Below are 26,196 nucleotides of genomic sequence, written 5' to 3'. Positions count from 1 at the left end.
AACAGAGCGTAGCTCCGTTAGTTGAGGAGTTAGAGCAAAAGTGCAAATAAATAGAGTTGTAGGGAATTTCACGCTCTATAAATGAGCTTCTTAGCATTTTTGCCCTAAAGGGCCGTTTAAGGCAGTTACAGGCCGGAAACTCTACCCAAGCACTCAGCAGCAATTTTGACGCTTTCCTTGACAGTTTAAGCGTTTGACACTGACAGTTGACACGTGACAAATGACAGTCACCAGCATTTTCGGTTGCGACACCCCGTATATCCAGCCAGATGTTCCCCATGGACAGTGTGTATGGGCAATAAGAGAAATACGACCCCTTTTTGCTGAGAAGGGGCGGCGGGGGCGGCAACTGGGGGCTGTTTTAAGGGTCAGGGGGGGCGAGGGGAAGGTGGGGGAGAATTGGTCTGAGACGGTCATCTTAGAATAGAGAGCGGTGGTCTGCAAAGGCAGCCTCTAATAGAACTCTACATGTAAGCTATTGATTAAAACGTCTCCCCTGCGCTAAATTAGGCCGGAATTGGGGCTATTTTAAGGGAATCAGTGGCGTACGACAGTTTATTTAGTATTTCCCTAATTAATTTGCTTTTAATTGAAAAAAAAACCGGCGAAAATGGCGCGAGACACTGGATAACTCACCACTGACTGTCTTCAAGGGTGAAAAAGTGCCTTATTTCAATTGGGACACCCTGTATGTTATTACGTCATTCGATTCTGCTTGTCAGCAGCTACACGGTGACCCAAAAAAGTCTTGACAAAAAGTGTCTGGATTCTGAGATATTTGAGGTTAAAGTTAAACTTAGCTCGGTGAAGAAAGTGACGTCACTGCGTTCAAAGTGTCAAAAGTCACTTAAATCAAATGGGACACCCTGTATATTATTACGTCATTCGATTCTGCTCGTCCAGGCCTGCAGGGTGACCCAAAAAAGTCTTGACAAAAAGTGTCTAGATTCTGAGATATTTGAGGTTAAATTTAAACTTAGCTCGGTGAAGAAAGTGACGTCACTGCATTCAAAGTGTCAAAAGTCACTTAAATCAAATGGGACACCCTGTATATTATTACGTCATTCGATTCTGCTTGCCAGCAGCTACAGGGTGACCTAAAAAAGTCTTGACAAAAAGTGTCTGGATTCTGAGATATTTGAGGTTAAAGTCAAACTTAGCTCGGTGTAGAAAGTGACGTCACTGCGTTCAAAGTGTCAAAAGTCACTTAAATCAAATGGGACACCCTGTAAATTGTTACGTCATTCGATTCTGCTTGCCAGCAGCTACACGGTGACCCAAAAAAGTCTCGTCAAAATTGTTTACTTTCCGAGATATACAGTTTTAGAGGCACTGGCAGCATTACAATGAAAACAGTTTGACAACTACTGCAGACATTTTAGAGACTCAGTAGACAGTTTGAGAACCACCGATGTCATTTTGGGGCTTCTGAGCTACTGGAAACCTTTCTGAGAACTTTTGGTGACGTTTTAGTGGATCAGAAGACAGATTGAGCCCTCTGAGCTGTCAAAAACAGTTTTATAATTTTTAATAATTTGCAAAAACCGTTTGAGAACCTCTTATAACACTTTCGAGGCTCAGAAGACAGTTTTAGTGTCACTGACAGCATTTTTTGCATTTCTGAGCAAGAAAAACAGTTTGACAACTACTGCAAACATTTTACAGACTCAGAAGACCGTTTGAGAGCCACCGATGTCATTTTGGGTGCTTCTGAGCTACTAGACGCTACTTGTAAATTCCTGAGAACCTGAGAAAAGATCAGAAGACAGTTTTAGAGCCACTGATGGCTGTTCTGAACTAGTAAAAACAGTTTGAGAACCTGCGATACCAGTTTCCGGGATCAGAAGACACTATAGTAACATTTTGGTGTTTCTGATCTTTTAAAAACAGTTTGAAGTATTCTGAGGATGGTTTGGCGTTTCTGAGCCACTAAAAAAACAGTTTTAGAACTTCTGATGGTGTAGTCATTTGTTTCTGAGCTGTTAAAACCGTTTGAGATCCCCTGGTAAGGCTCAGAAGACAGTTTAAAGGCCGCTGTGGCGTAACAGTGTTTCTGATCAACAAAAGACAGTTTGTGGAGTTCTGGTGTCATTCTTGTGACATTTTGGTGTTTTGAACCACTTATTTTGCTCCCACTGAACTTTCTAAGCAAATATCTCCGTTCTGAGGCCTTTGAGGGCAAAACACTATTCTAGTGTTTTTGTAGGGAATTAAATTCTCTACCATTTTTGTTTTCTGGAATTTTCCTAAATTTTGCAAATTAAGCGAGTTACAAGGGGTTGTAGTTGCGTAAAACTACCTCAACACACTTTACCCCCGCACTAAACTGTCTAAGCAAAAATCTCCTTTCTGGAGCCCTTAAGGACAAAACACTATTCTAGTGTTTTTGTAGAGAATTAAATTATCTACAATTTTTTTTTTTTGGCATTTTCCTAAATTTTGCCAATTAACCGAGTTACAGGGGGTTGAAGTTACGTAAAGTCAACTCAACACACTTTCCTCCCCACTAAACTTTCTTAAGCAAATATCTCCCTTCTGATGCCTTGGAGGGCAAAACACTATTTTAGTGTTTTTGTAGGGAATTAAATTCTCTACCATTTTTGTTTTCTGGAATTTTCTTAAATTTTGCAAATTAACCGGGTTACAGGGGGTTGTAGTTACGTAAAACTACCTCAACACACTTTACCCCCACACTAAACTGTCTAAGCAAAAATCTCCCTTCTGGAGCCTTTAAGGACAAAACACTATTTTAGTGTTTTTGTAGAGAATTAAATTATCTACAATTTTTGTTTTTTTTCATTTTCCTAAATTTTGCCAATTAACCGAGTTACAGGGGGTTGAAGTTACGTAAAGTCATTTCAACACACTTTCCTTCCCACTAAACTTTCTTAAGCAAATATCTCCCCTCTGGAGCTCTTAAGGGCAAAACACTATTTTAGTGTTTTTGTGGAGAATTAAATTTTCTACACTTTTTGTTTTTTGACATTTTCCTGAATTTTGCCAGTTAACCAAGTTACGGGGGGTTGAAGTTACGTAAAGTCATCTCAACACACTTTCCGCCCCACTAAACTTTCTTAAGCAAATATCTCCCTTAAGAGGCCTTTAAGGGCAAAACACTATTTTAGTGTTTTTGTAGAGAATTAAATTCTCTACAATTTTTGTTTTTTGGAATTTTCTTAAATTTTGCAAATTAACCGGGTTACAGGGGGTTGTAGTTACTTAAAACTACCTCAACACACTTTACCCCCCCACTAAACTGTCTAAGCAAAAATCTCCCTCCTGGAGCCCTTAAGGACAAAACACTATTCTAGTGTTTTTGTAGAGAATTAAATTGTCTACAATTTTTGTTTTTTGGCATTTCCCTAAATTTTGCCAATTAACCGAGTTACAGGGGGTTGAAGTTACGTAAAGTCAACTCAACACACTTTCCTCCCCACTAAACTTTCTTAAGCAAATATCTCCCTTCTGATGCCTTGGAGGGCAAAACACTATTTTAGTGTTTTTGTAGAGAATTAAATTCTCTACAATTTTTGTTTTCTGGCATTTTCCTAAATTTTGCCAGTTAACCGAGTTACCGGGGGTTGTAGCTGTTGTTTTTCTTCAAAGTGTCTGGCACATTTACAGCTCGATGGACGCGCAAGTTTTGACAGTTGACACTTGACAGACACCTCCCATGGAGGTGTCCAAAGCGATTTTGGAGGGAATCGAAGGGCTCTGAGCTGCCTAAACTAATTAACCCCCTTTTCTCCCCCCTCCCCTGTTTGATCGATTCCCCTCCCTCCCCCTCCCCCCACCCCAATCGTTCTCTCGTCTGTACTTAATTAGAATTGAATTAGACGCTATTTGTCCAGTTGTAAATTACAGACTGTGTTATCCTTGCCAATCATTGTACATAATTTAGACACGCCCCTGTATACGTGCTAATCAAATATGTAGGAGATTACCCCCTTCGCCCCTTTCAGCCCCGTTTTCGCCCTCTTCCCCTACCGGCCGATGGACGCTATACCGGGTGGTCGAGAGAGAATTTCAAGGGCTACAATTTGGTATATTGAACCACCGTGTAACTGTCAAAATGACAGAGTTATGGACTGTCAAAGTTTAAAGGACAGTCAGGGACAAAATCGCTTGTAAAACCCACTTGGAGTGAGAAAATGACAGTTTTAAGCACATTTTTGGAATCCCCATTAAATTTTCTATCCAATAACCTGAAAAAACACTACAAAATTGGGTACAATCAGGGAGAAAATTGCTGTCAAAGTTTGAACTGTCAGTAACACGGTTTGAAAGACAGTCAGGGACAAAATCGCCTGTAAAACCCACTTTGAGTGCCAAAGTGACAGTTTTAAGCACATTTTTGGAATCCTCATTAAATTTCCCATCCAATAACCTGAAAAAACACTAAAAAATTGGGTACAGTCAGGAAGAAAATTGCTGTCAAATTTTGAACTGCCAAAAACACTGTTTAAAGGACAGTCCGCGACAAAATCGCCCGTAAAACCCACTTGAAGTGCCAAAGTGACAGTTTTAAGCACATTTTTGGAATCCTCATTAAATTTTCCATCCAATAACCTGAAAAAACACTAAAAAATTGGGTACAGTCAGGAAGAAAATTGCTGTCAAATTTTGAACTGCCAAAAACACTGTTTAAAGGACAGTCCGCGACAAAATCGCCCGTAAAACCCACTTGAAGTGCCAAAGTGACAGTTTTAAGCACATTTTTGGAATCCTCATTAAATTTCCTATCCAATAACCTGAAAAAACACTAAAAAATTGGGTACAGTCAGGGAGAAAATTGCTGTCAAAATTTGAACTGTCAGTAACACTGTTTAAAGGACAGTCCGCGACAAAATCGCTTGTAAAACCTACTTAGAGTGCCAAAGTGACAGTTTTAAGCACATTTTTGGAATCCTCATTAAATTTCCAATCCAATAACCTAAAAAAACACTAAAAAATCGGGTACAGTCAGGGAGAAAAACGCTGTCAAAGTTTGAACTGCCAAAAACACTGTTTAAAGGACAGTCCGCGACAAAATCGCTTGTAAAACCCCCTTGGAGTGCCAAAATGACAGTTTTAAGCACATTTTTGGAATCCTCATTAAATTTCCCATCCAATAACCTAAAAAAAACACTAAAAAATCGGGTACAGTCAGGGAGAAAATTGCTGTCAAAGTTTGAACTGTCTGAAACACTGTTTGAAAGACAGTCAGGGACAAAATCGCTTGTAAAACCCACTTAGAGTGTCAAAGTGACAGTTTTAAGCACATTTTTGGAATCCTCATTAAATTTCCCATCCAATAACCAAAAAAACACTAAAATATTGGGTACAGTCAGGGAGAAAAACACTGTCAAAGCTTGAACTGTCAAAAACACTGTTTAAAGGACAATCAGCGACAAAATCGCTTGTAAAACCCATTTGGAGTGCCAAAATGACAGTTTTAAGCACATTTTTGGAATCCTCATTAAATTTCCCATCCAATAACCTAAAAAAACACTAAAAATCGGGTACAGTCAGGGAGAAAATTGCTGTCAAAATTTGAACTGTCAGTAACACTGTTTAAAGGACAGTCCGAGACAAAATCGCTTGTAAAACCCACTTGGAGTGAGAAAATGACAGTTTTAAGCACATTTTTGGAATCCTCATTAAATTTCCCATCCAATAACCAAAAAAACACTAAAATATTGGGTACAGTCAGGGAGAAAAACGCGGTCAAAGTTTGCACTGTCAGTAACACTGTTTAAAGGACAGTCCGCGACAAAATTGCTTGTAAAACCCACTTAAAGCGCCAAAGTGACAGTTTTAAGCACATTTTTGGAATCCTCATTTAATTTCCCATCCAATAACCTAAAAAAACACTAAAAAATCGTGTACAGTCAGGGAGAAAAATGCTGTCACAGCTTGAACTGCCAAAAACACTGTTTAAAGGACAGTCAGCGACAAAATCGCTTGTAAAACCCACTTAGAGTGCCAAAGTGACAGTTTTAAGCACATTTTTGGAATCCTCATTAAATTTCCCATCCAATAATCAAAAAAACACTAAAAAATAGGGTACAGTCAGGGAGAAAATCGCTGTCAAAATTTGAACTGCCAAAAACACTGTTTAAAGGACAATCAGCGACAAAATCGCTTGTAAAACCCATTTGGAGTGCCAAAATGACAGTTTTAAGCACATTTTTGGAATCCTCATTAAATTTCCCATCCAATAACCTGAAAAAACACTAAAAAATTGGGTACAGGCAGGGAGAAAAACACTGTCAAAGCTTGAACTGTCAAAAACACTGTTTAAAGGACAGTCAGCGACAAAATCGCTTGTAAAACCCATTTGGAGTGCCAAAATGACAGTTTTAAGCACATTTTTGGAATCCTCATTAAATTTCCTATCCAATAACCCGAAAAAACACTAAAAAACCGGTTAAGTTTGGTTAAGTTGTAACTGTCAAACTGACAGATGTCATTTGTCAACAGGAAAGCGACTGTACCGACACGTCAAGCGTAGGATCGCCGTCGCCCGCGACGGCCGGCGCCGACTGTACCGACCTGTCAATGTGCGCAAACAATCGGCCGCAGATGGCGCCCCAGGCGCAACAAGATGGCGGCGCGCATCACTCGGACGTCAAAATGGCCGCTCCAGGTCATCCGTCGAATGGCAACAGTGAGTTTTTACGATTTTCCCCCGGAAATTTGGCTAAATCGGCGCGTTTTTCCGTTCAAAGTGGCCAACCTGGCAACGCTGCAAAACTTGGCGTCGCTGCACCAGACGCTGCCGCAAGTGACCAGTTTGGCGTCGCATCTGAGCAGTATGGCAACCATGCAAACCACCACCGCCAGTGTTGCCAACGGTCCGTTGAATTTGAGCGTTAATTCGAGTAAGTGGCGCCCTCTGGTGTTGAAATTACCCCGCCGAGTTTGTACTCGTTTTCGACTAATTTGGGGACGGGGAATTCATTCCCGTTGTCCGTTTTCAGGTATCTCTTACCCAAGCCCAGAAACTGGGCTCCAAGTCAACTTGTGTGGGAGCTACGAGAAAATGGACATCACCACTGAAATCCCCGTCCCCGATTTAGTATATAACCACACTTTGCTCGGTTTCCTGGTAAAACTTTGAAATTTTGACCCTAATAGGCCGTAGGGTCTTAATACTGGCCGTAGGGTCACTCTGCAAGAAAAAGCTGAGTTTGTACTCGTTTTCGACTAATTTGGGGACGGGGAATTCATTCCCGTTGTCCATTTTCTGGTATCTTTTACCCAATCCCAGAAACTAGGCTCCAAGTCGACTTGTGTGGGAGATACGCTAAAATAAACATCACCACTGAAATCCCCGTCCCCGATTTAGTATATAACCACACTTTGCTCGGTTTTCTAGTAAAACTTTGAAATTTTGACCCTAATTGGCCGTAGGGTCTTAATACTGGCCGTAGGGTCACTCTGTAAGAAAAAGCTGATTTTGTACTCGTTTTCGACTAATTTGGGGACGGGGAATTCATTCCCGTTGTCCATTTTCCGGTATCTTTTACCCAAGCCCAGAAACTGGGCTCCAACAGGACTTGTGTGGGAGATACGCTAAAATAAACATCACCACTGAAATCCCCGTCCCCGATTTAGTATATAACCACACTTTGCTCGGTTTTCTGGTAAAACTTTGTAATTTTGACCCTAATTGGCCGTAGGGTCTTAATACTGGCCGTAGGGTCACTCTGCAAGAAAAAGCTGAGTTTGTACTCGTTTTCGACTAATTTGGGGACGGGGAATTCATTCCCGTTGTCCGTTTTCAGGTATCTCTTACCCAAGCCCAGAAACTAGGCTCCAACTCGACTTGTGTGGGAGATACGCTAAAATGAACATCACCACTGAAATCCCCGGCCCCGATTTAGTATATAACCACACTTTGCTCGGTTTTCTAGTAAAACTTTGAAATTTTGACCCTAATTGGCCGCAGGGTCTTAATACTGGCCGTAGGGTCACTCTGTAAGAAAAAGCTGAGTTAGGGGTCGTTTTCGACTAATTTGGGGACGGGGAATTCATTCCCGTTGTCCATTTTCCGGTATCTTTTACCCAAGCCCAGAAACTGGGCTCCAACTTGACTTGTGTGGGAGATACGCTAAAATGAACATCACCACTGAAATCCCCGTCCCCGATTTAGTATATAACCACACTTTGCTCGGTTTTCTAGTAAAACTTTGTAATTTTGACCCTAATTGGCCGTAGGGTCTTAATACTGGCCGTAGGGTCACTCTGTAAGAAAAATCTGAGTTAGGGGTCGTTTTCGACTAATTTGGGGACGGGGAATTCATTCCCGTTGTCCATTTTCCGGTATCTTTTACCCAAGCCCAGAAACTGGGCTCCAAGTCGACTTGTGTGGGAGATACGCTAAAATGAACATCACCACTGAAATCCCCGTCCCCGATTTAGTATATAACCACACTTTGCTCGGTTTCCTGGTAAAACTTTGAAATTTTGACCCTAATTGGCCGCAGGGTCTTAATACTGGCCGTAGGGTCACTCTGTAAGAAAAAGCTGAGTTAGGGGTCGTTTTCGACTAATTTGGGGACGGGGAATTCATTCCCGTTGTCCATTTTCCGGTATCTTTTACCCAAGCCCAGAAACTGGGCTCCAACTTGACTTGTGTGGGAGATACGCTAAAATGAACATCACCACTGAAATCCCCGTCCCCGATTTAGTATATAACCACACTTTGCTCGATTTCCTGGTAAAACTTTGGAATTTTGCCCCTAATTGGCCGTAGGGTCCTAATACTGGCCGTAGGGTCACTCTGTAAGAAAAAGCTGAGTTTGTACTCGTTTTTGACTAATTTGGGGACGGGGAATTCATTCCCGTTGTCCATTTTCCGGTATCTTTTACCCAAGCCCAGAAACTAGGCTCCAAGTCGACTTGTGTGGGAGATACGCTAAAATGAACATCACCACTGAAATCTCCGTCCCCGATTTAGTATATAACCACACTTTGCTCGGTTTTCTAGTAAAACTTTGAAATTTTGACCCTAATTGGCCGTAGGGTCTTAATACTGGCCGTAGGGTCACTCTGCAAGAAAAAGCTGAGTTTGTACTCGTTTTCGACTAATTTGGGTGCGGGGAATTCATTCCCGTTGTCCATTTTCCGGTATCTTTTACCCAAGCCCAGAAACTAGGCTCCAACTCGACTTGTGTTGGAGATACGCTAAAATAAACATCACCACTGAAATCCCCGTCCCCGATTTAGTATATAACCACACTTTGCTCGATTTCCTGGTAAAACTTTGAAATTTTGACCCTAATTGGCCGTAGGGTCCTAATACTGGCCGTAGGGTCACTCTGTAAGAAAAAGCTGAGTTTGTACTCGTTTTTGACTAATTTGGGGACGGGGAATTCATTCCCGTTGTCCATTTTCCGGTATCTTTTACCCAAGCCCAGAAACTGGGTTCCAAGTCGACTTGTGTGGGAGATACGCTAAAATAAACATCACCACTGAAATCCCCGTCCCCGATTTAGTATATAACCACACTTTTCTCGGTTTCCTGGTAAAACTTTGAAATTTTGACCCTAATAGGCCGTAGGGTCTTAATACTGGCCGTAGGGTCACTCTGCAAGAAAAAGCTGAGTTTGTACTCGTTTTCGACTAATTTGGGTGCGGGGAATTCATTCCCGTTGTCCATTTTCCGGTATCTTTTACCCAAGCCCAGAAACTGGGTTCCAAGTCGACTTGTGTGGGAGATACGCTAAAATAAACATCACCACTGAAATCCACGTCCCCGATTTAGTATATAACCACACTTTTCTCGGTTTCCTGGTAAAACTTTGAAATTTTGACCCTAATAGGCCGTAGGGTCTTAATACTGGCCGTAGGGTCACTCTGCAAGAAAACGCTGAGTTTGTACTCGTTTTCGACTAATTTGGGGACGGGGAATTCATTCCCGTTGTCCATTTTCCGGTATCTTTTACCCAAGCCCAGAAACTGGGCTCCAACTTGACTTGTGTGGGAGATACGCTAAAATGAACATCACCACTGAAATCCCCGTCCCCGATTTAGTATATAACCACACTTTGCTCGATTTCCTGGTAAAACTTTGGAATTTTGCCCCTAATTGGCCGTAGGGTCCTAATACTGGCCGTAGGGTCACTCTGTAAGAAAAAGCTGAGTTTGTACTCGTTTTTGACTAATTTGGGGACGGGGAATTCATTCCCGTTGTCCATTTTCTGGTATCTTTTACCCAATCCCAGAAACTAGGCTCCAAGTCGACTTGTGTGGGAGATACGCTAAAATAAACATCACCACTGAAATCCCCGTCCCCGATTTAGTATATAACCACACTTTGCTCGATTTCCTGGTAAAACTTTGAAATTTTGACCCTAATAGGCCGTAGGGTCTTAATACTGGCCGTAGGGTCACTCTGCAAGAAAAAGCTGAGTTTGTACTCGTTTTCGACTAATTTGGGGACGGGGAATTCATTCCCGTTGTCCGTTTTCAGGTATCTCTTACCCAAGCCCAGAAACTGGGCTCCAACTCGACTTGTGTGGGAGATACGCTAAAATGAACATCACCACTGAAATCCCCGCCCCCGATTTAGTATATAACCACACTTTGCTCGGTTTTCTAGTAAAACTTTGAAATTTTGACCCTAATTGACCGTAGGGTCTTAATACTGGCCGTAGGGTCACTCTGTAAGAAAAAGCTGAGTTAGGGGTCGTTTTCGACTAATTTGGGTGCGGGGAATTCATTCCCGTTGTCCATTTTCCGGTATCTTTTACCCAAGCCCAGAAACTGGGTTCCAAGTCGACTTGTGTGGGAGATACGCTAAAATAAACATCACCACTGAAATCCCCGTCCCCGATTTAGTATATAACCACACTTTTCTCGGTTTCCTGGTAAAACTTTGAAATTTTGACCCTAATAGGCCGTAGGGTCTTAATACTGGCCGTAGGGTCACTCTGCAAGAAAACGCTGAGTTTGTACTCGTTTTCGACTAATTTGGGGACGGGGAATTCATTCCCGTTGTCCATTTTCCGGTATCTTTTACCCAAGCCCAGAAACTGGGCTCCAACTTGACTTGTGTGGGAGATACGCTAAAATGAACATCACCACTGAAATCCCCGTCCCCGATTTAGTATATAACCACACTTTGCTCGATTTCCTGGTAAAACTTTGGAATTTTGCCCCTAATTGGCCGTAGGGTCCTAATACTGGCCGTAGGGTCACTCTGTAAGAAAAAGCTGAGTTTGTACTCGTTTTTGACTAATTTGGGGACGGGGAATTCATTCCCGTTGTCCATTTTCTGGTATCTTTTACCCAATCCCAGAAACTAGGCTCCAAGTCGACTTGTGTGGGAGATACGCTAAAATAAACATCACCACTGAAATCCCCGTCCCCGATTTAGTATATAACCACACTTTGCTCGATTTCCTGGTAAAACTTTGAAATTTTGACCCTAATAGGCCGTAGGGTCTTAATACTGGCCGTAGGGTCACTCTGTAAGAAAAAGCTGAGTTAGGGGTCGTTTTCGACTAATTTGGGGACGGGGAATTCATTCCCGTTGTCCATTTTCCGGTATCTTTTACCCAAGCCCAGAAACTGGGTTCCAAGTCGACTTGTGTGGGAGATACGCTAAAATAAACATCACCACTGAAATTCCCTACAACTCCATTTATTTGCACTTTTGCTCTAACTCCTCAAATAACAGAGCTACAGAGCTACGCTCTGTTGAAGATACTCTCAAGAGTTACTGAGTGCGTTGCAAACAGTTTTCGGCCTGTAACTCCCTTAATAGGCCCTTTAGGGCAAAAGTGCTTAGAAGCAAAGTTGTAGAGCGTGAAATTCCCTACAACTTCATTTATTTGTACTTTTGCTCTAACCCCTCAAATAACAGAGCTACAGAGCTACGCTCTGTTGAAGATATTCTATAGAGTTACTGAGTGCGTTGCAAACAGTTTTCGGCCTGTAACTCCTTTAATAGGCCCTTTAGGGCAAAAGTGCTTAGAAGCAAAGTTGTAGAGCGTGAAATTCCCTACAACTCCATTTATTTGCACTTTTGCTCTAACTCCTCAAATAACGGAGCTACGCTCCATTGAAGTTACACTTTTAGAGTTACCGAGCACTATCACTTTTCTAGGTTCGGCGCCGCCAAGACCGCCGTGTGACGTCACCACCACGATGAACGCCCAGCCGCCGGTGACGTCATCGCTGCCCCACCCACCGCCGCCCAATCATTTGTTGCCGCCCAACCAAGTGCCGCCCATGCCTCAACTGATACTGGCTTCTGGACAGTTGGTGCAGGGCATTCAGGGCGCTCAACTGTTAATACCGACGTCGCAAGGTAGGTGGCGCTCGCTGTCATTGTTCTGTCAACTGTCACTGTCAATCAAACGTCACATTTCATATAGTTGTTTAAAAGCTCCGTAACTCCCTAGGGAGCGCAGTTAGGGGGAAAGTGTATAGAAGGAAAGTTGTAGGGAATTAAATTCCCTACAAAAGAGCTAATAAGAGTTTTTTCCCTAAGTGGCTCCGTGAGGGAGATATTAAGGAAAAAGTGCCGTGAGGCGGGAAAAAGTCATCACTTGGCGCAGGCAGCCGTTTAAAGGCCTGTAACTCCCTCGGGAGAGCAGTTAGAGAAAAAAGTGATAGAAGGGAAGTTGTAGGGAATTAAATTCCCTACAAAACACCTTCACTGTGTTTATCCCCTAAGTGGCTTGGTTAGGGAGTTATTGGGGGAAAACTGCTGGAGGAGCTGAGGAAGCTTACAGTGGGACAACTTTACCTTTGACAGGCCGGCAAAACGTCAATTTTAACGTTGGAAACTCGATTTTTTTGCTGAAAGTAGCGCAGACCGTCCACTTTTTCAAACTTTTACAAAAAAAAATTGTACATAAACAGGGTGACCCAAAAAAAAAAAAAAAAAAATGAATATCCAGTGACGTCGTTCAATCTAGAAAACCACTGTGTAATATCTAGTCCACCCTGTATAGTGGGAAAGGTCACGTGAGCAAGTCGAATCCCCCCCCCGGGTATTTTATCAGGGGATGACGTCACCGAATACACGTTTGATTGTCACCATATATTTAGTCAGGGCACAGTATGTGTGGGAAGATTTGACGCCCTCTGGCGGCGTTATTTGTAGTTCAATCACGTGATTTTAGGACATTTTTGGAAAGCTTAAAGTCTGCTCTACAAAACTGTTTCAATGTCATTTTGACGTATCTGTCAAAATAACCGAGTTACAGCCGGTCGAAGCTAGGTGGCAACCTGTTCAAATTTGTGATTTTTTCAAAAAATGTACGAGCAACTTTGACGCCCTCTAGCGGCGTTATTTGTAGTTCAATCACATAATTTTAGGACATTTTTGGAAAGCTTAAAGTCTGCTCTACAAAACTGTTTATTTGACATTTTGACGTATCTATCAAAATAATCGAGTTACAGCCTGTCGAAGCTAGGTGGAAACCTGTTCAAATTTGTGATTTTTTCAAAAACTGTACGAGCAACTTTGACGCCCTCTAGAGGCGTTATTTGTAGTTCAATCACATAATTTTAGGACATTTTTGGAAAGCCTGAAATCTGCTCCACAAAACTGTTTCAATGTCATTTTGACGTATCTGTCAAAATAACCGAGTTACAGCCGGTCGAAGCTAGGTGGAAACCTGTTCAAATTTGTGATTTTTTCAAAAACTGTACGAGCAACTTTGACGCCCTCTAGAGGCGTTATTTGTAGTTCAATCACATAATTTTAGGACATTTTTGGAAAGCCTGAAATCTGCTCCACAAAACTGTTTCAATGTCATTTTGACGTATCTGTCAAAATAACCGAGTTACAGCCGGTCGAAGCTAGGTGGCAACTTGTTAAAATTTGTGATTTTTTCAAAAACTGTACGAGCAACTTTGACGCCCTCTAGAGGCGTTATTTGTAGTTTAATCGCATAATTTTAGGACATTTTTGGAAAGCTTAAAGTCTGCTCTACAAAACTGTTTATTTGTCATTTTGACGTATCTGTCAAAATAACCGAGTTACAGCCGGTCGAAGCTAGGTGGCAACTTGTTAAAATTTGTGATTTTTTCAAAAACTGTACGAGCAACTTTGACGCCCTCTAGCGGCGTTATTTGTATGTCAATCACACGATTTTAATACATTTTTGGAAAGCTTAAAGTCTGCTCTACAAAACTGTTTATTTGTCATTTTGACGTATCTGTCAAAATAACCGAGTTACAGCCTGTCGAAGCTAGGTGGAAACCTGTTCAAATTTGTGATTTTTTCAAAAAATGTACGAGCAACTTTGACGCCCTCTAGAGGCGTTATTTGTAGTTTAATCGCATAATTTTAGGACATTTTTGGAAAGCTTAAAGTCTGCTCTACAAAACTGTTTATTTGTCATTTTGACGTATCTGTCAAAATAATCGAGTTACAGCCTGTCGAAGCTAGGTGGAAACCTGTTTAAATTTGTAATTTTTTCCAAAAAGGTACGAATAACTTTGAGGCCCTCTAGCGGCGTTATTTGTACCTCAATCACATGATTTTAGTACATTTTTGGAAAGCTTAAAGTCTGCTCTACAAAACTGTTTCAATGTCATTTTGACGTATCTGTCAAAATAACCGAGTTACAGCCGGTCGAAGCTAGGTGGCAACCTGTTCAAATTTGTGATTTTTTCAAAAAATGTACGAGCAACTTTGACGCCCTCTAGCGGCGTTATTTGTAGTTCAATCACATAATTTTAGGACATTTTTGGAAAGCTTAAAGTCTGCTCTACAAAACTGTTTATTTGACATTTTGACGTATCTATCAAAATAATCGAGTTACAGCCTGTCGAAGCTAGGTGGAAACCTGTTCAAATTTGTGATTTTTTCAAAAACTGTACGAGCAACTTTGACGCCCTCTAGAGGCGTTATTTGTAGTTCAATCACATAATTTTAGGACATTTTTGGAAAGCCTGAAATCTGCTCCACAAAACTGTTTCAATGTCATTTTGACGTATCTGTCAAAATAACCGAGTTACAGCCGGTCGAAGCTAGGTGGAAACCTGTTCAAATTTGTGATTTTTTCAAAAACTGTACGAGCAACTTTGACGCCCTCTAGAGGCGTTATTTGTAGTTCAATCACATAATTTTAGGACATTTTTGGAAAGCCTGAAATCTGCTCCACAAAACTGTTTCAATGTCATTTTGACGTATCTGTCAAAATAACCGAGTTACAGCCGGTCGAAGCTAGGTGGCAACTTGTTAAAATTTGTGATTTTTTCAAAAACTGTACGAGCAACTTTGACGCCCTCTAGAGGCGTTATTTGTAGTTTAATCGCATAATTTTAGGACATTTTTGGAAAGCTTAAAGTCTGCTCTACAAAACTGTTTATTTGTCATTTTGACGTATCTGTCAAAATAACCGAGTTACAGCCGGTCGAAGCTAGGTGGCAACTTGTTAAAATTTGTGATTTTTTCAAAAACTGTACGAGCAACTTTGACGCCCTCTAGCGGCGTTATTTGTATGTCAATCACACGATTTTAATACATTTTTGGAAAGCTTAAAGTCTGCTCTACAAAACTGTTTATTTGTCATTTTGACGTATCTGTCAAAATAACCGAGTTACAGCCTGTCGAAGCTAGGTGGAAACCTGTTCAAATTTGTGATTTTTTCAAAAAATGTACGAGCAACTTTGACGCCCTCTAGAGGCGTTATTTGTAGTTTAATCGCATAATTTTAGGACATTTTTGGAAAGCTTAAAGTCTGCTCTACAAAACTGTTTATTTGTCATTTTGACGTATCTGTCAAAATAATCGAGTTACAGCCTGTCGAAGCTAGGTGGAAACCTGTTTAAATTTGTAATTTTTTCCAAAAAGGTACGAATAACTTTGAGGCCCTCTAGCGGCGTTATTTGTACCTCAATCACATGATTTTAGTACATTTTTGGAAAGCTTAAAGTCTGCTCTACAAAACTGTTTATTTGTCATTTTGACGTATCTGTCAAAATAATCGAGTTACAGCCTGTCGAAGCTAGGTGGAAACCTGTTTAAATTTGTAATTTTTTCCAAAAAGGTACGAATAACTTTGAGGCCCTCTAGCGGCGTTATTTGTACCTCAATCACATGATTTTAGTACATTTTTGGAAAGCTTAAAGTCTGCTCTACAAAACTGTTTATTTGTCATTTTGACGTATCTGTCAAAATAACCGAGTTACAGTGTTTGAAGCTACTCAAGTTTGAGATATTTCCAAAAACTGTACGAGCAACTTTGACGCCCTCTAGCGGCATTATTTGTACCTCAATCACATGATTTTAGGACATTTTTGGAAAGCTTAAAACCTGCTCTACAAAACTGTTTATCTGTCATTTTGACGTATCTGTCAAAATAACCGAGTTACAGCCGGTTGAATGGTTTTGTATGTATTTTTAATGTTTATGGTTTTTTCCAGGTTTGGCCACCCAAACCATCCTCACCATACCAGTGAACCATATCAACGGCAACGACCAAATGGTCAACTTGGCCTTGAACAATGGCCAAATGATGCAAACGTCACTGGCCAGTCTACAGGCGATGGCCAATCAGAGCCCCTTAATGAATTCAGGTAATTTGTGATTGGTTTACATTTTTTGCGTTGCTAATTGGTGGGTTTTGACAGCCCCGCCCACTAATAACGGTCTGCCCCTCCTCCCGCCAATAGGAACGCCCCTGCCCCCCGCCACTCATCCGCTGCTCGGCCAATCGCAGCTCTACCAGGCCGCGCAGGCCACGCCCCCCGCATCGCAGACGCCTCCCCATAGGCTGGCCTATCCGGAGGCCAAACCCCTCTACCAATCGAAAGCGTCGCCTCAGGGTGGGCGGAGCAGCGCAGGCGTATCAGAAACGTCAACCATGAAACGATCGCCCAGCTCGTTGAGTCCCTGCAATGACAGTTCGACAGCTGATTTGTTGATTGACTCGCCCAGTAAGTTTGCTCCCACCAATCAGAACGCTTCATTTGTCATCTGTCATTTGTCAAAAAACAAAATTTCAACCAATCAGATCAGCCCACCATCAATCAGACCAATAGCAACGTGGTAGATGGGATCAATTTGGACGAAATCAAGGATTTCGCGAAAGCGTTCAAATTGCGCAGACTCTCGCTGGGATTGACGCAGACTCAAGTAGGCCAGGCGTTGAGCGTCACCGAAGGCCCCGCCTACAGTCAAAGCGCCATCTGCAGGTCAGTAGCGTACCAGGGTGGTCCGAATGTGCCAAAAAAGTAAATTTAAAAGTCAACGCCCCCTAGCGGACAAACGGTGCAACGGAAAAATTTGAAAAAAACTGCTTAATACACTCCTGGGTGTGGTCTACCACAGTGCCAAGTTTCAAGGTGATAGGTCACTCCTGTCAAATTTGACAGCTATTTAAAAGTTCCTTAACCAACACTTTTGAGTGTGAGACTACGTTTGGACTGAGAGCCCCCTAGCGGACAAACGGTGCAGCGGAAAAATTTGAAAAAACCTGTCTAGTACACTCCTGGGCGTGGTCTACCACTGTGCCAAATTTCAAGGTGATAGGTCACTCCTGTCAAATTTGACAGCTGTTTAAAAGTTCCTTAGCCAAACATTTTTGAGTCAGAGACTAGTCTGGACTGAGCGCCCCCTAGCGGACAAACGGTGCAGCGGAAAAATTTGAAAAAAACTGCTTAATACACTCCTGGGTGTGGTCTACCACTGTGCCAACTTTCAAGGTGATAGGTCACTCCTGTCAAATTTGACAGCTGTTTAAAAGTTCCTCAACCAACAATTTTGAGTGTGAGACTGCGTCTGGACTGAGCGCCCCCTAGCGGACAAACGGTGCAACGGAAAAATTTGAAAAAAACTGCCTAATACACTCCTGGGTGTGGTCTACCACTGTGCCAAGTTTCATGGTGGTAGGTCACTCCTGTCAAATTTGACAGCTGTTTAAAAGTTCCTTAACCAACAATTTTAAGTCTGAGACTGCGTCTGGACTGAGCGCCCCCTAGCGGACAAACGGTGCAACCAAAAAATTTGAAAAAAACTGTCAAATACCCTCCTGGGTGTGGTCTACCACAGTGCCAAGTTTCAAGGTGGTAGGTCACTCCTGTCAAATTTGACAGCTGTTTAAAAGTTCCTTAACCAAACAATTTTAAGTCAGAGACTAGTCTGGACTTAGAGCCCCCTAGCGGACAAACGGTGCAACGGAAAAATTTTAAAAAAACTGTCTAATACACTCCTGGGTGTGGTCTACCACAGTGCCAAATTTCAAGGTGATAGGTCACTCCTGTCAAATTTGACAGCTGTTTAAAAGTTCCTTAACCAACATTTTTAAGTCTGAGACTGCGTCTGGACTGAGAGCCCCCTAGCGGCTAAACGGTGCAACGGAAAAATTTGAAAAAAACTGCTTAATACACTCCTGGGTGTGGTCTACCACTGTGCCAAATTTCAAGGTGATAGGTCACTCCTGTCAAATTTGACAGCTGTTTAAAAGTTCCTTAACCAAACAATTTTAAGTCAGAGACTGCGTCTGGACTGAGCGCCCCCTAGCGGCTAAACGGTGCAACGGAAAATTTTTTAAAAAACTGCTTAATACACTCCTGGGTGTGGTCTACCACTGTGCCAAATTTCAAGGTGATAGGTCACTCCTGTCAAATTTGACAGCTGTTTAAAAGTTCCTTAACCAACATTTTTGAGTCTGAGACTGCGTCTGGACTGAGAGCCTCCTAGCGGCTAAACGGTGCAACGGAAAAATTTGAAAAAAACTGCTTAATACCCTCCTGGGTGTGGTCTACCACAGTGCCAAATTTCAAGGTCGTAGGTCACTCCTGTCAAATTTGACAGCTGTTTAAAAGTCTCCCTGACTACCACGCCTACGTCATAAATTGAGCGCCCCCTAGGGGGCAAAGTGTCAAAGGAAAAATTCTGAAAAATTTCATGGGCGTTCCCCTAGGTAGGCTTCTTAATCCGGCCAACTTGCGCCGTGAGTGTCAACTGTCAAATTTGACAAGCGCGTCAAAAATCAACCTGCGCACAAAAATTCGTTTTACGCTACATTTGTCCGTTAAATTGCTTATTTGAAACGTTCTGTATTGACGCAGCATGTGACCAAAGATAGCCAACGAATGGGGCTGTCACGTGACGTTGAGCGGGCGCAGTTAAGCTGGACCGTTTGACCGCTAGAGGGCGTCAAGTTTGCTGGTTAGTAACTCAAATTTGATTAAACAGCTGTAGCTCGGTTATTTTGACAGATATGTCAAAATGACAGATAAACAGTTTTATAGAGCAGATTTCAGGCTTTCCAAAAATGTGCTAAAATTATGTGATCGCAGTACAAATAACGCCGCTAGAGGGCCTCAAAGTGTTGCTCATACATTTTCAGGGAAAATTTGAAATTTTGACCTGTTGTCACAGGCCTTTAATTGTCTGTAACTCGGTTATTTTGACAGATACGTCAAAATGACAGATAAACGATTTTGTAGAGCAGACTTTAAGCTTTCCAAAAATGTCCTAAAATTATGTGATTGAGGTACAAATAACACCGCTAGAGGGCCCTGAAAGTTGCTCGTATATTTTCAGGAAAAATTTGAAATTTTTACATGTTGTCACAGGCCTTAAACCGCCTGTAACTCGGTTATTTTGACAGATACGTCAAAATGACAAATAAACGATTTTGTAGAGCAGACTTTAAGCTTTTCAAAAATGTTCTAAAATTATGTCATTGAGGTACAAATAACGCCGCTAGAGGGCGTCAAAATTGCTCAAACATTTTTAGTTCACATTTCAAACTTTAACAGTTTCAACCAGCTGTAACTCGGTTATTTTGACAGATACGTCAAAATGACAAATAAACGATTTTGTAGAGCAGATTTCAAGCTTTCCAAAAATGTCCTAAGATTATGTCATTGAGGTACAAATAACGCCGCTAGAGGGCGTCCAAATTGCTCGTACATTTTTTTGAAAAAATCACAATTTTTGACAGTATGTGAGATCGCTTCAACCAGCTGTAACTTGGTTACTTTGACAGATACGTCAAAATGACAAATAAACGATTTTGTAGAGCAGACTTTAAGCTTTCCAAAAATGTCCTAAAATTATATGATCTCTGTACAAATAACGCCGCTAGAGGGCCTCAAAGTTGTTTGTTTGTTGCTCGTACATTTTCAGAAAAAAATTGAAATTTTGACATGTTGTCACATGGCTTTAACCGCCTATAACTCGGTTATTTTGACAGATACGTCAAAATGACAAATAAACGAATTTGTAGAGCAAATTTCAGGCTTTCCAAAAACGTCCTAAAATCACGTGGTTGAGGTACAAATAACGCGGCTAGAGGGCGTCAAACTTTGTGCGGACCACCCTGTAAGGTTTTTCCCAAAAAAAAATTCCGCCAGTGGTTTTTTTCCGTATTTTTTCACACTCAAAACTTACTTTCTATTTTGTTCCCAGTGCCCTGGCGTCCCAGATGGTTGCAGCTGCCCAACAGCAAGCCATGTACGTTATTCACTTGTTTTCGCCATTTTTTCTTTTGTTTCACCGTTTTGTTAAGTAGCCTATGCATAGTGTAGTCGGTGCTGTATAGATGGCGCCAGGGCACTGGCATATTGTTTACGTCATTACGTGTGTATATATAGTAATACAAATAGGAAAAAAGTGCGGAAGAAAGTTTCGAGTCGACGATATGCTAGTGCCCTGACTGATAGAGTGAAAATCAAACGAGTATTCAGTGACGTCATCAAAAAGAAAAACAAATATAAGTATAAAACTTGATTTGGGACACCCTGTATATTGTTGCGTCACTAAAATAAAGTCTCGTGACCTTTCTAGTATACAGGGTGGGCTTAATTACGCATTTAGACGTCACTGAGTATTTTTGTTTGATTTTTTTTGGTTCACTCTGTATATTTTTAATTTTTTTTTTTGTGAAGGTTTGAAAAATTGGACATTACGCCCAAAAGTGCGCAAAAAATCAAGCCGGTCCTGGAACGGTGGATGAAGGAGGCGGAAGAAAGGTAAAAAAAATTTAAAAAAAAAAAAAAAATTAAAAAAAAAAATAAAAATTAAAAAAAAAAAAAAAAATTAAATAATTTTTTTTTTTTTTTTTTAATAGTTCGATGGATTTTAGGTACAAAAGCGGCCAAAATCATTTGACCGACTTTATCGGCATCGAGCCGTCGAAAAAACGAAAACGACGAACCTCGTTTACCCCACAAGCTTTGGAACTGCTCAACGCCCATTTTGAGCGCAACACGCATCCTTCGGGTGAGTGGAAAGTTTCCCGGAAAATTCCCCCCTTAAACTGGACCGTTTTGGTAAAAAAATCAACTTTCTAACCCTAAAATTGACCTTTTGGCGGCCCGTCAAAGTTAGTTGTCCCACTGTAAGCTCCTCCAGAAGTTTTCCCTAAATAACTGCCTAACCAAGCCACTTAGGGAGAAAACAGCGTGAAGGTGTTTTGTAGGGAATTTCATTCCCTACAACTTCCTCTCTATCAGTTTTTTTCCTCACTACTCTCCCAAGGGAGTTACAAGCCCTTAAATGGGTGCCCGCACCAAGTGGTGACATTTTCCTGCCTCACGGCACTTTTTCCTTAATATCTCCTTTACTAAGCCCTTTAGGGCAAAATCCCCCTTAAGTTATTCGGTAGAGAATTAATTTCCCTACAACTTCTCTTCTATGCACTTTTCCTCTAGCTGTCACTTCAAGAGAGTTTTAGGGCACTTAAGTGCCCTCTACAACTTTTTTGCCAAATACCTCCCTTACCAAGCCCGTTACAAAAAAATCGCATAGAACCTTTTTTGTAGGGAATTTAATTCCCTACAACTTCCTTTCTATCAGTTTTTCCTCTAACTACTCTCCCGAGGGAGTTACAAGCCCTTAAATGGCTGCCCGCACCAACTGGTGACGTTTTGCTGCCTCAAGACACTTTTTCCTTAATATCTCTCTTACCAAGCCCTTTAGGGCAAAAATACCCTTTAGTGGGTTTGTAGGGAATTAAATTCCCTACAACTTCACTTCTATGCACTTTTCCTCTAGCTGTCAATCCAAGGGAGTTTGAGGGCACTTAAGTGCCCTCTACAACTTTTTTGCCAAATACCTCCCTTACCAAGCGAGCTACAAAAAAATCGCATAGAACCTTTTTTGTAGGGAATTTAATTCCCTACAACTTCCTATCTATCAGTTTTTTCCCTAACTGCTCCTCCTGAGGAATTACAGGCCTTTAAATGGCTGCCCGCACCAAGTGGTGACATTTTGCTGCCTCACGGCACTTTTTCCTTAATATCTCCTTTACCAAGCCCTTTAGGGCAAAAACACCCTTAAGTGGTTCGGTAGGGAATTTAATTCCCTACAACTTCCTCTCTATCAGTTTTTTCCCTAACTGCTCCTCCTGAGGAATTACAGGCCTTTAAATGGCTGCCCGCACCAAGTGGTGACATTTTGCTGCCTCACAGCACTTTTTCCTTAATATCTCCTTTACCAAGCCCTTTAGGGCAAAAACACCCTTAAGTGGTTCGGTAGGGAATTTAATTCCCTACAACTCTCCTTCTATGCACTTTTCCTCTAGCTGTCACTTCAAGAGAGTTTTAGGGCACTTAAGTGCACTCTACAACTTTTTTGCCAAATACCTTCCTTACCAAGCAAGCTACAAAAAAAATGCTAAGAATCTTTTTTGTAGAGAATTTAATTCCCTACAACTTCCTTTCTATCAGTTTTTCCTCTAACTGCTCTCCCGAGGGAGTTACAGGTCTTGAAATGGCTGCCTGCACCAAGTGGTGTCGTTTTACTGCCTCACGGCACTTTTTCCTTAATAACTCCCTAACCAAGCCACTTAGGGGAAAAACACCGTGAAGGTATTTTGTAAGGAATTTAATTTCCTACAACTTCCTTTCTATCAGTTTTTCCTCTAACTGCTCTCCCGAGGGAGTTACAGGTCTTTAAATGGCTGCCTGCACCAAGTGGTGACATTTTGCTGCCTCACAGCACTTTTTCCTTAATATCTCCTTTACCAAGCCCTTTAGGGCAAAAACACCCTTAAGTGGTTCGGTAGGGAATTTAATTCCCTACAACTTCCTCTCTATCAGTTTTTTCCCTAACTGCTCCTCCTGAGGAATTACAGGCCTTTAAATGGCTGCCCGCACCAAGTGGTGACATTTTGCTGCCTCACAGCACTTTTTCCTTAATATCTCCTTTACCAAGCCCTTTAGGGCAAAAACACCCTTAAGTGGTTCGGTAGGGAATTTAATTCCCTACAACTCTCCTTCTATGCACTTTTCCTCTAGCTGTCACTTCAAGAGAGTTTTAGGGCACTTAAGTGCACTCTACAACTTTTTTGCCAAATACCTTCCTTACCAAGCAAGCTACAAAAAAAATGCTAAGAATCTTTTTTGTAGAGAATTTAATTCCCTACAACTTCCTTTCTATCAGTTTTTCCTCTAACTGCTCTCCCGAGGGAGTTACAGGTCTTGAAATGGCTGCCTGCACCAAGTGGTGTCGTTTTACTGCCTCACGGCACTTTTTCCTTAATAACTCCCTAACCAAGCCACTTAGGGGAAAAACACCGTGAAGGTATTTTGTAAGGAATTTAATTTCCTACAACTTCCTTTCTATCAGTTTTTTTCCTGGCTGCTCCCCCGAGGGAGTTAGAGGTCTTTAAATGGCTGCCCGCACCAAGTGGTGTCGTTTTACTGCCTCACGGCACTTTTTCCTTAATAACTCCCTAACCAAGCCACTTAGGGGAAAAACACCGTGAAGGTATTTTGTAGGGAATTTAATTCCCTACAACTTCCTTTCTATCAGTTTTTTTCCTGGCTGCTCCCCCGAGGAAGTTAGAGGTCTTTAAATGGCTGCCCGCACCAAGTGGTGTCGTTTTACTGCCTCACGGCACTTTTTCCTTAATAACTCCCTAACCAAGCCACTTAGGGGAAAAACACCGTGAAGGTATTTTGTAGGGAATTTAATTCCCTACAACTTCCTTTCTATCAGTTTTTTTCCTGGCTGCTCCCCCGAGGAAGTTAGAGGTCTTTAAATGGCTGCCCGCACCAAGTGGTGTCGTTTTACTGCCTCACGGCACTTTTTCCTTAATAACTCCCTAACCAAGCCACTTAGGGGAAAAACACCGTGAAGGTATTTTGTAGGGAATTTAATTCCCTACAACTTCCTTTCTATCAATTTTTTTCCTGGCTGCTGTCCCAAGGGAGTTACAGACCTTTAAATGGCTGCCCGCACCAAGTGGTGTCGTTTTACTGCCTCACGGCACTTTTTCCTTAATATCTCCCTTACCAAGCCCTTTAGGGCAAAAACACCCTTTAGTGGTTTTGTAGAGAATTAAATTCCCTACAACTTCACTTCTGTACACTTTTCCCCTAGCTGCTCTCCCAAGGGAATTACAAGCCTTTAAAAGATTGCTAACGTGTTTCACCGTGTATTTCTCGAAAAGCTAAAAAAAATCTGAAAAAATTACAGGGTGAGTACTATTCCTAAAAAAAATGGCGTTTCTCAATTAAAAATTGCGATTTTTGAGAAATTTTTGAAAATTGGTGTAACTGTCAAAGTGACACTAGCGTGTTTCACCCTGTATCTCCCTTAAATGAAGGATTAAAATTCTGGAAAAAATTACAGAATATACAGGGTGAGTCACCTTATCATTCCTGCAAAAATGGCGTTTCTCAAAATTTGTAATTTTGAGAAATTTTTGAATATTTCTATACATATAACTTCTCTCCCCTTGCTGGGCCAACTGGTGACACTTTTTACTAAATATCTCCCTTACCAAGCCCTTTAGGGCAAAAACACCCTTAACTGGTTTGGTAGAGAATTTAATTCCCTACAACTTTCCTTCTATACACTTTTACTATAACTCCCCTCCCAAGGGAGTTACAAGCCCTTAAATGGCTGCTTGACACACTTTAGTGCCTCACAATACTTTTTACTAAATATCTCCCTTACCAAGCCCTTTAGGGCAAAAACACCCTTTAGTAGTTTGGTAGAGAATTAAATTCCCTACAACTTTCCTTCTGTACACTTTTCCTCTCACTGTCAACCTAAAAGAGTTTGAGGGCACTTAAGTGCCCTCTACAACTGTTTCGCCAAATACCTCCCTTACCAAGCCAGCTACAAAAAAATCGCAAAGAACCTTTTTTGTAGAGAATCAAATTCCCTACAACTTTCCTTCTATACACTTTCGCCTTAGCTGCTCTCCTAACGGAGTTATGACGGTTTGAAATCACTTACCGATTACAGGTACCGAAATTACCGGCCTGGCGCACCAGCTCGGGTACGAGCGCGAAGTGATCCGAATATGGTTCTGCAACAAGCGTCAAGCGCTGAAAAACACCGTCAGAATGATGTCAAAAGGCATGGTCTAGTATGGGGCATATCAAAACTTATTTCCATAAGGCAAATCTGTGATTTTACGTGTATTTACTATATCTATATATATGCTGCGTGTACAGGGTGGTCATCCTGTATATGTACCGGGTGTATACGATTTATTAACTAGAATTACCCCCCTCCTTTCCCTTATTTAGACAAGACAATTGACAATTCAAAGACAGTCAGGGACAAAATCGCTTGAAAAACCCACTTGGAGTGGAAAAGTGAGTGTTTTTTATGCATTTTTGGAATCTCCATTAAATTTCCTATCCAGCAACCTGGAAAAACACTAAAAAATTTAGTACAGTCAGTAAGAAAAGCGGTGTTAAAGTTTGAACAGTCTGAAACACTGTTTGAATGACAGTCAGGGACAAAATCGCTTGAAAAACCCATTTGGAGTGGAAAAGTGAGTGTTTTTTGTGCATTTTTGGAATCTCCATTAAATTTCCTATCCAGCAACCTGGAAAAACACTAAAAAATTTAGTACAGTCAGTAAGAAAAGCGGTGTTAAAGTTTGAACAGTCTGAAACACTGTTTGAAAGACAGTCAGAGACAAAATCGCTTGAAAAACCCACTTGGAGTGGAAAAGTGAGTGTTTTTTGTACATTTTTGGAATCCCCATTAAATTTCCTATCCAACAACCTGGAAAAACACTAAAAAATTTAGTACAGTCAGTAAGAAAAGCTGTGTTAAAGTTTGAACAGTCTGAAACACTGTTTGAAAGACAGTCAGGGACAAAATCGCTTGAAAAACCCATTTGGAGTGGAAAAGTGAGTGTTTTTTGTACATTTTTGGAATCCCCATTAAATTTCCTATCCAGCAACCTGGAAAAACACTAAAAAATTTAGTACAGTCAGTAAGAAAAGCGGTGTTAAAGTTTGAACAGTCTGAAACACTGT

General features: G+C 41.3%; 1 protein-coding gene across 4 annotated transcripts in view; it reads left to right on the top strand.

Annotated features, from left to right (window-relative positions):
- pdm3 (POU-domain protein pdm3) overlaps nucleotides 1–25,631 on the top strand; it is a 149,455-nt gene extending 123,824 nt beyond the window's left edge. The window contains exons 3-12 of one of the 4 annotated variants that reach the window (XM_081990380.1): nucleotides 6,463–6,649; nucleotides 6,711–6,863; nucleotides 12,098–12,301; nucleotides 16,378–16,530; nucleotides 16,585–16,890; nucleotides 16,968–17,148; nucleotides 20,375–20,419; nucleotides 20,854–20,937; nucleotides 21,051–21,187; nucleotides 25,166–25,630. In XM_081990380.1, coding sequence (XP_081846506.1) covers nucleotides 6,463–6,649; nucleotides 6,711–6,863; nucleotides 12,098–12,301; nucleotides 16,378–16,530; nucleotides 16,585–16,890; nucleotides 16,968–17,148; nucleotides 20,375–20,419; nucleotides 20,854–20,937; nucleotides 21,051–21,187; nucleotides 25,166–25,290 — 1,575 coding nt within the window. In that variant the 3' untranslated portion in view covers nucleotides 25,291–25,630. Of the gene's footprint in view, nucleotides 1–6,462; nucleotides 6,650–6,710; nucleotides 6,864–12,097; nucleotides 12,302–16,377; nucleotides 16,531–16,584; nucleotides 16,891–16,967; nucleotides 17,149–20,374; nucleotides 20,420–20,853; nucleotides 20,938–21,035; nucleotides 21,188–25,165 lie in introns of all 4 variants that reach the window. The other 3 variants (XM_081990379.1, XM_081990381.1, XM_081990383.1) reach the window with 3 other exon arrangements.
- Nucleotides 25,632–26,196: the final 565 nt, after the last annotated feature.

The sequence above is a fragment of the Ips typographus genome, linkage group LG12 (assembly GCF_016097725.1).
Source record: "Ips typographus isolate SLU linkage group LG12, UJ_Ityp_2.0, whole genome shotgun sequence".
In the NCBI taxonomy this organism is placed as follows: Eukaryota; Metazoa; Arthropoda; class Insecta; order Coleoptera; family Curculionidae; genus Ips; species Ips typographus.
This window is presented reverse-complemented; position numbering and strand designations above follow the sequence as displayed.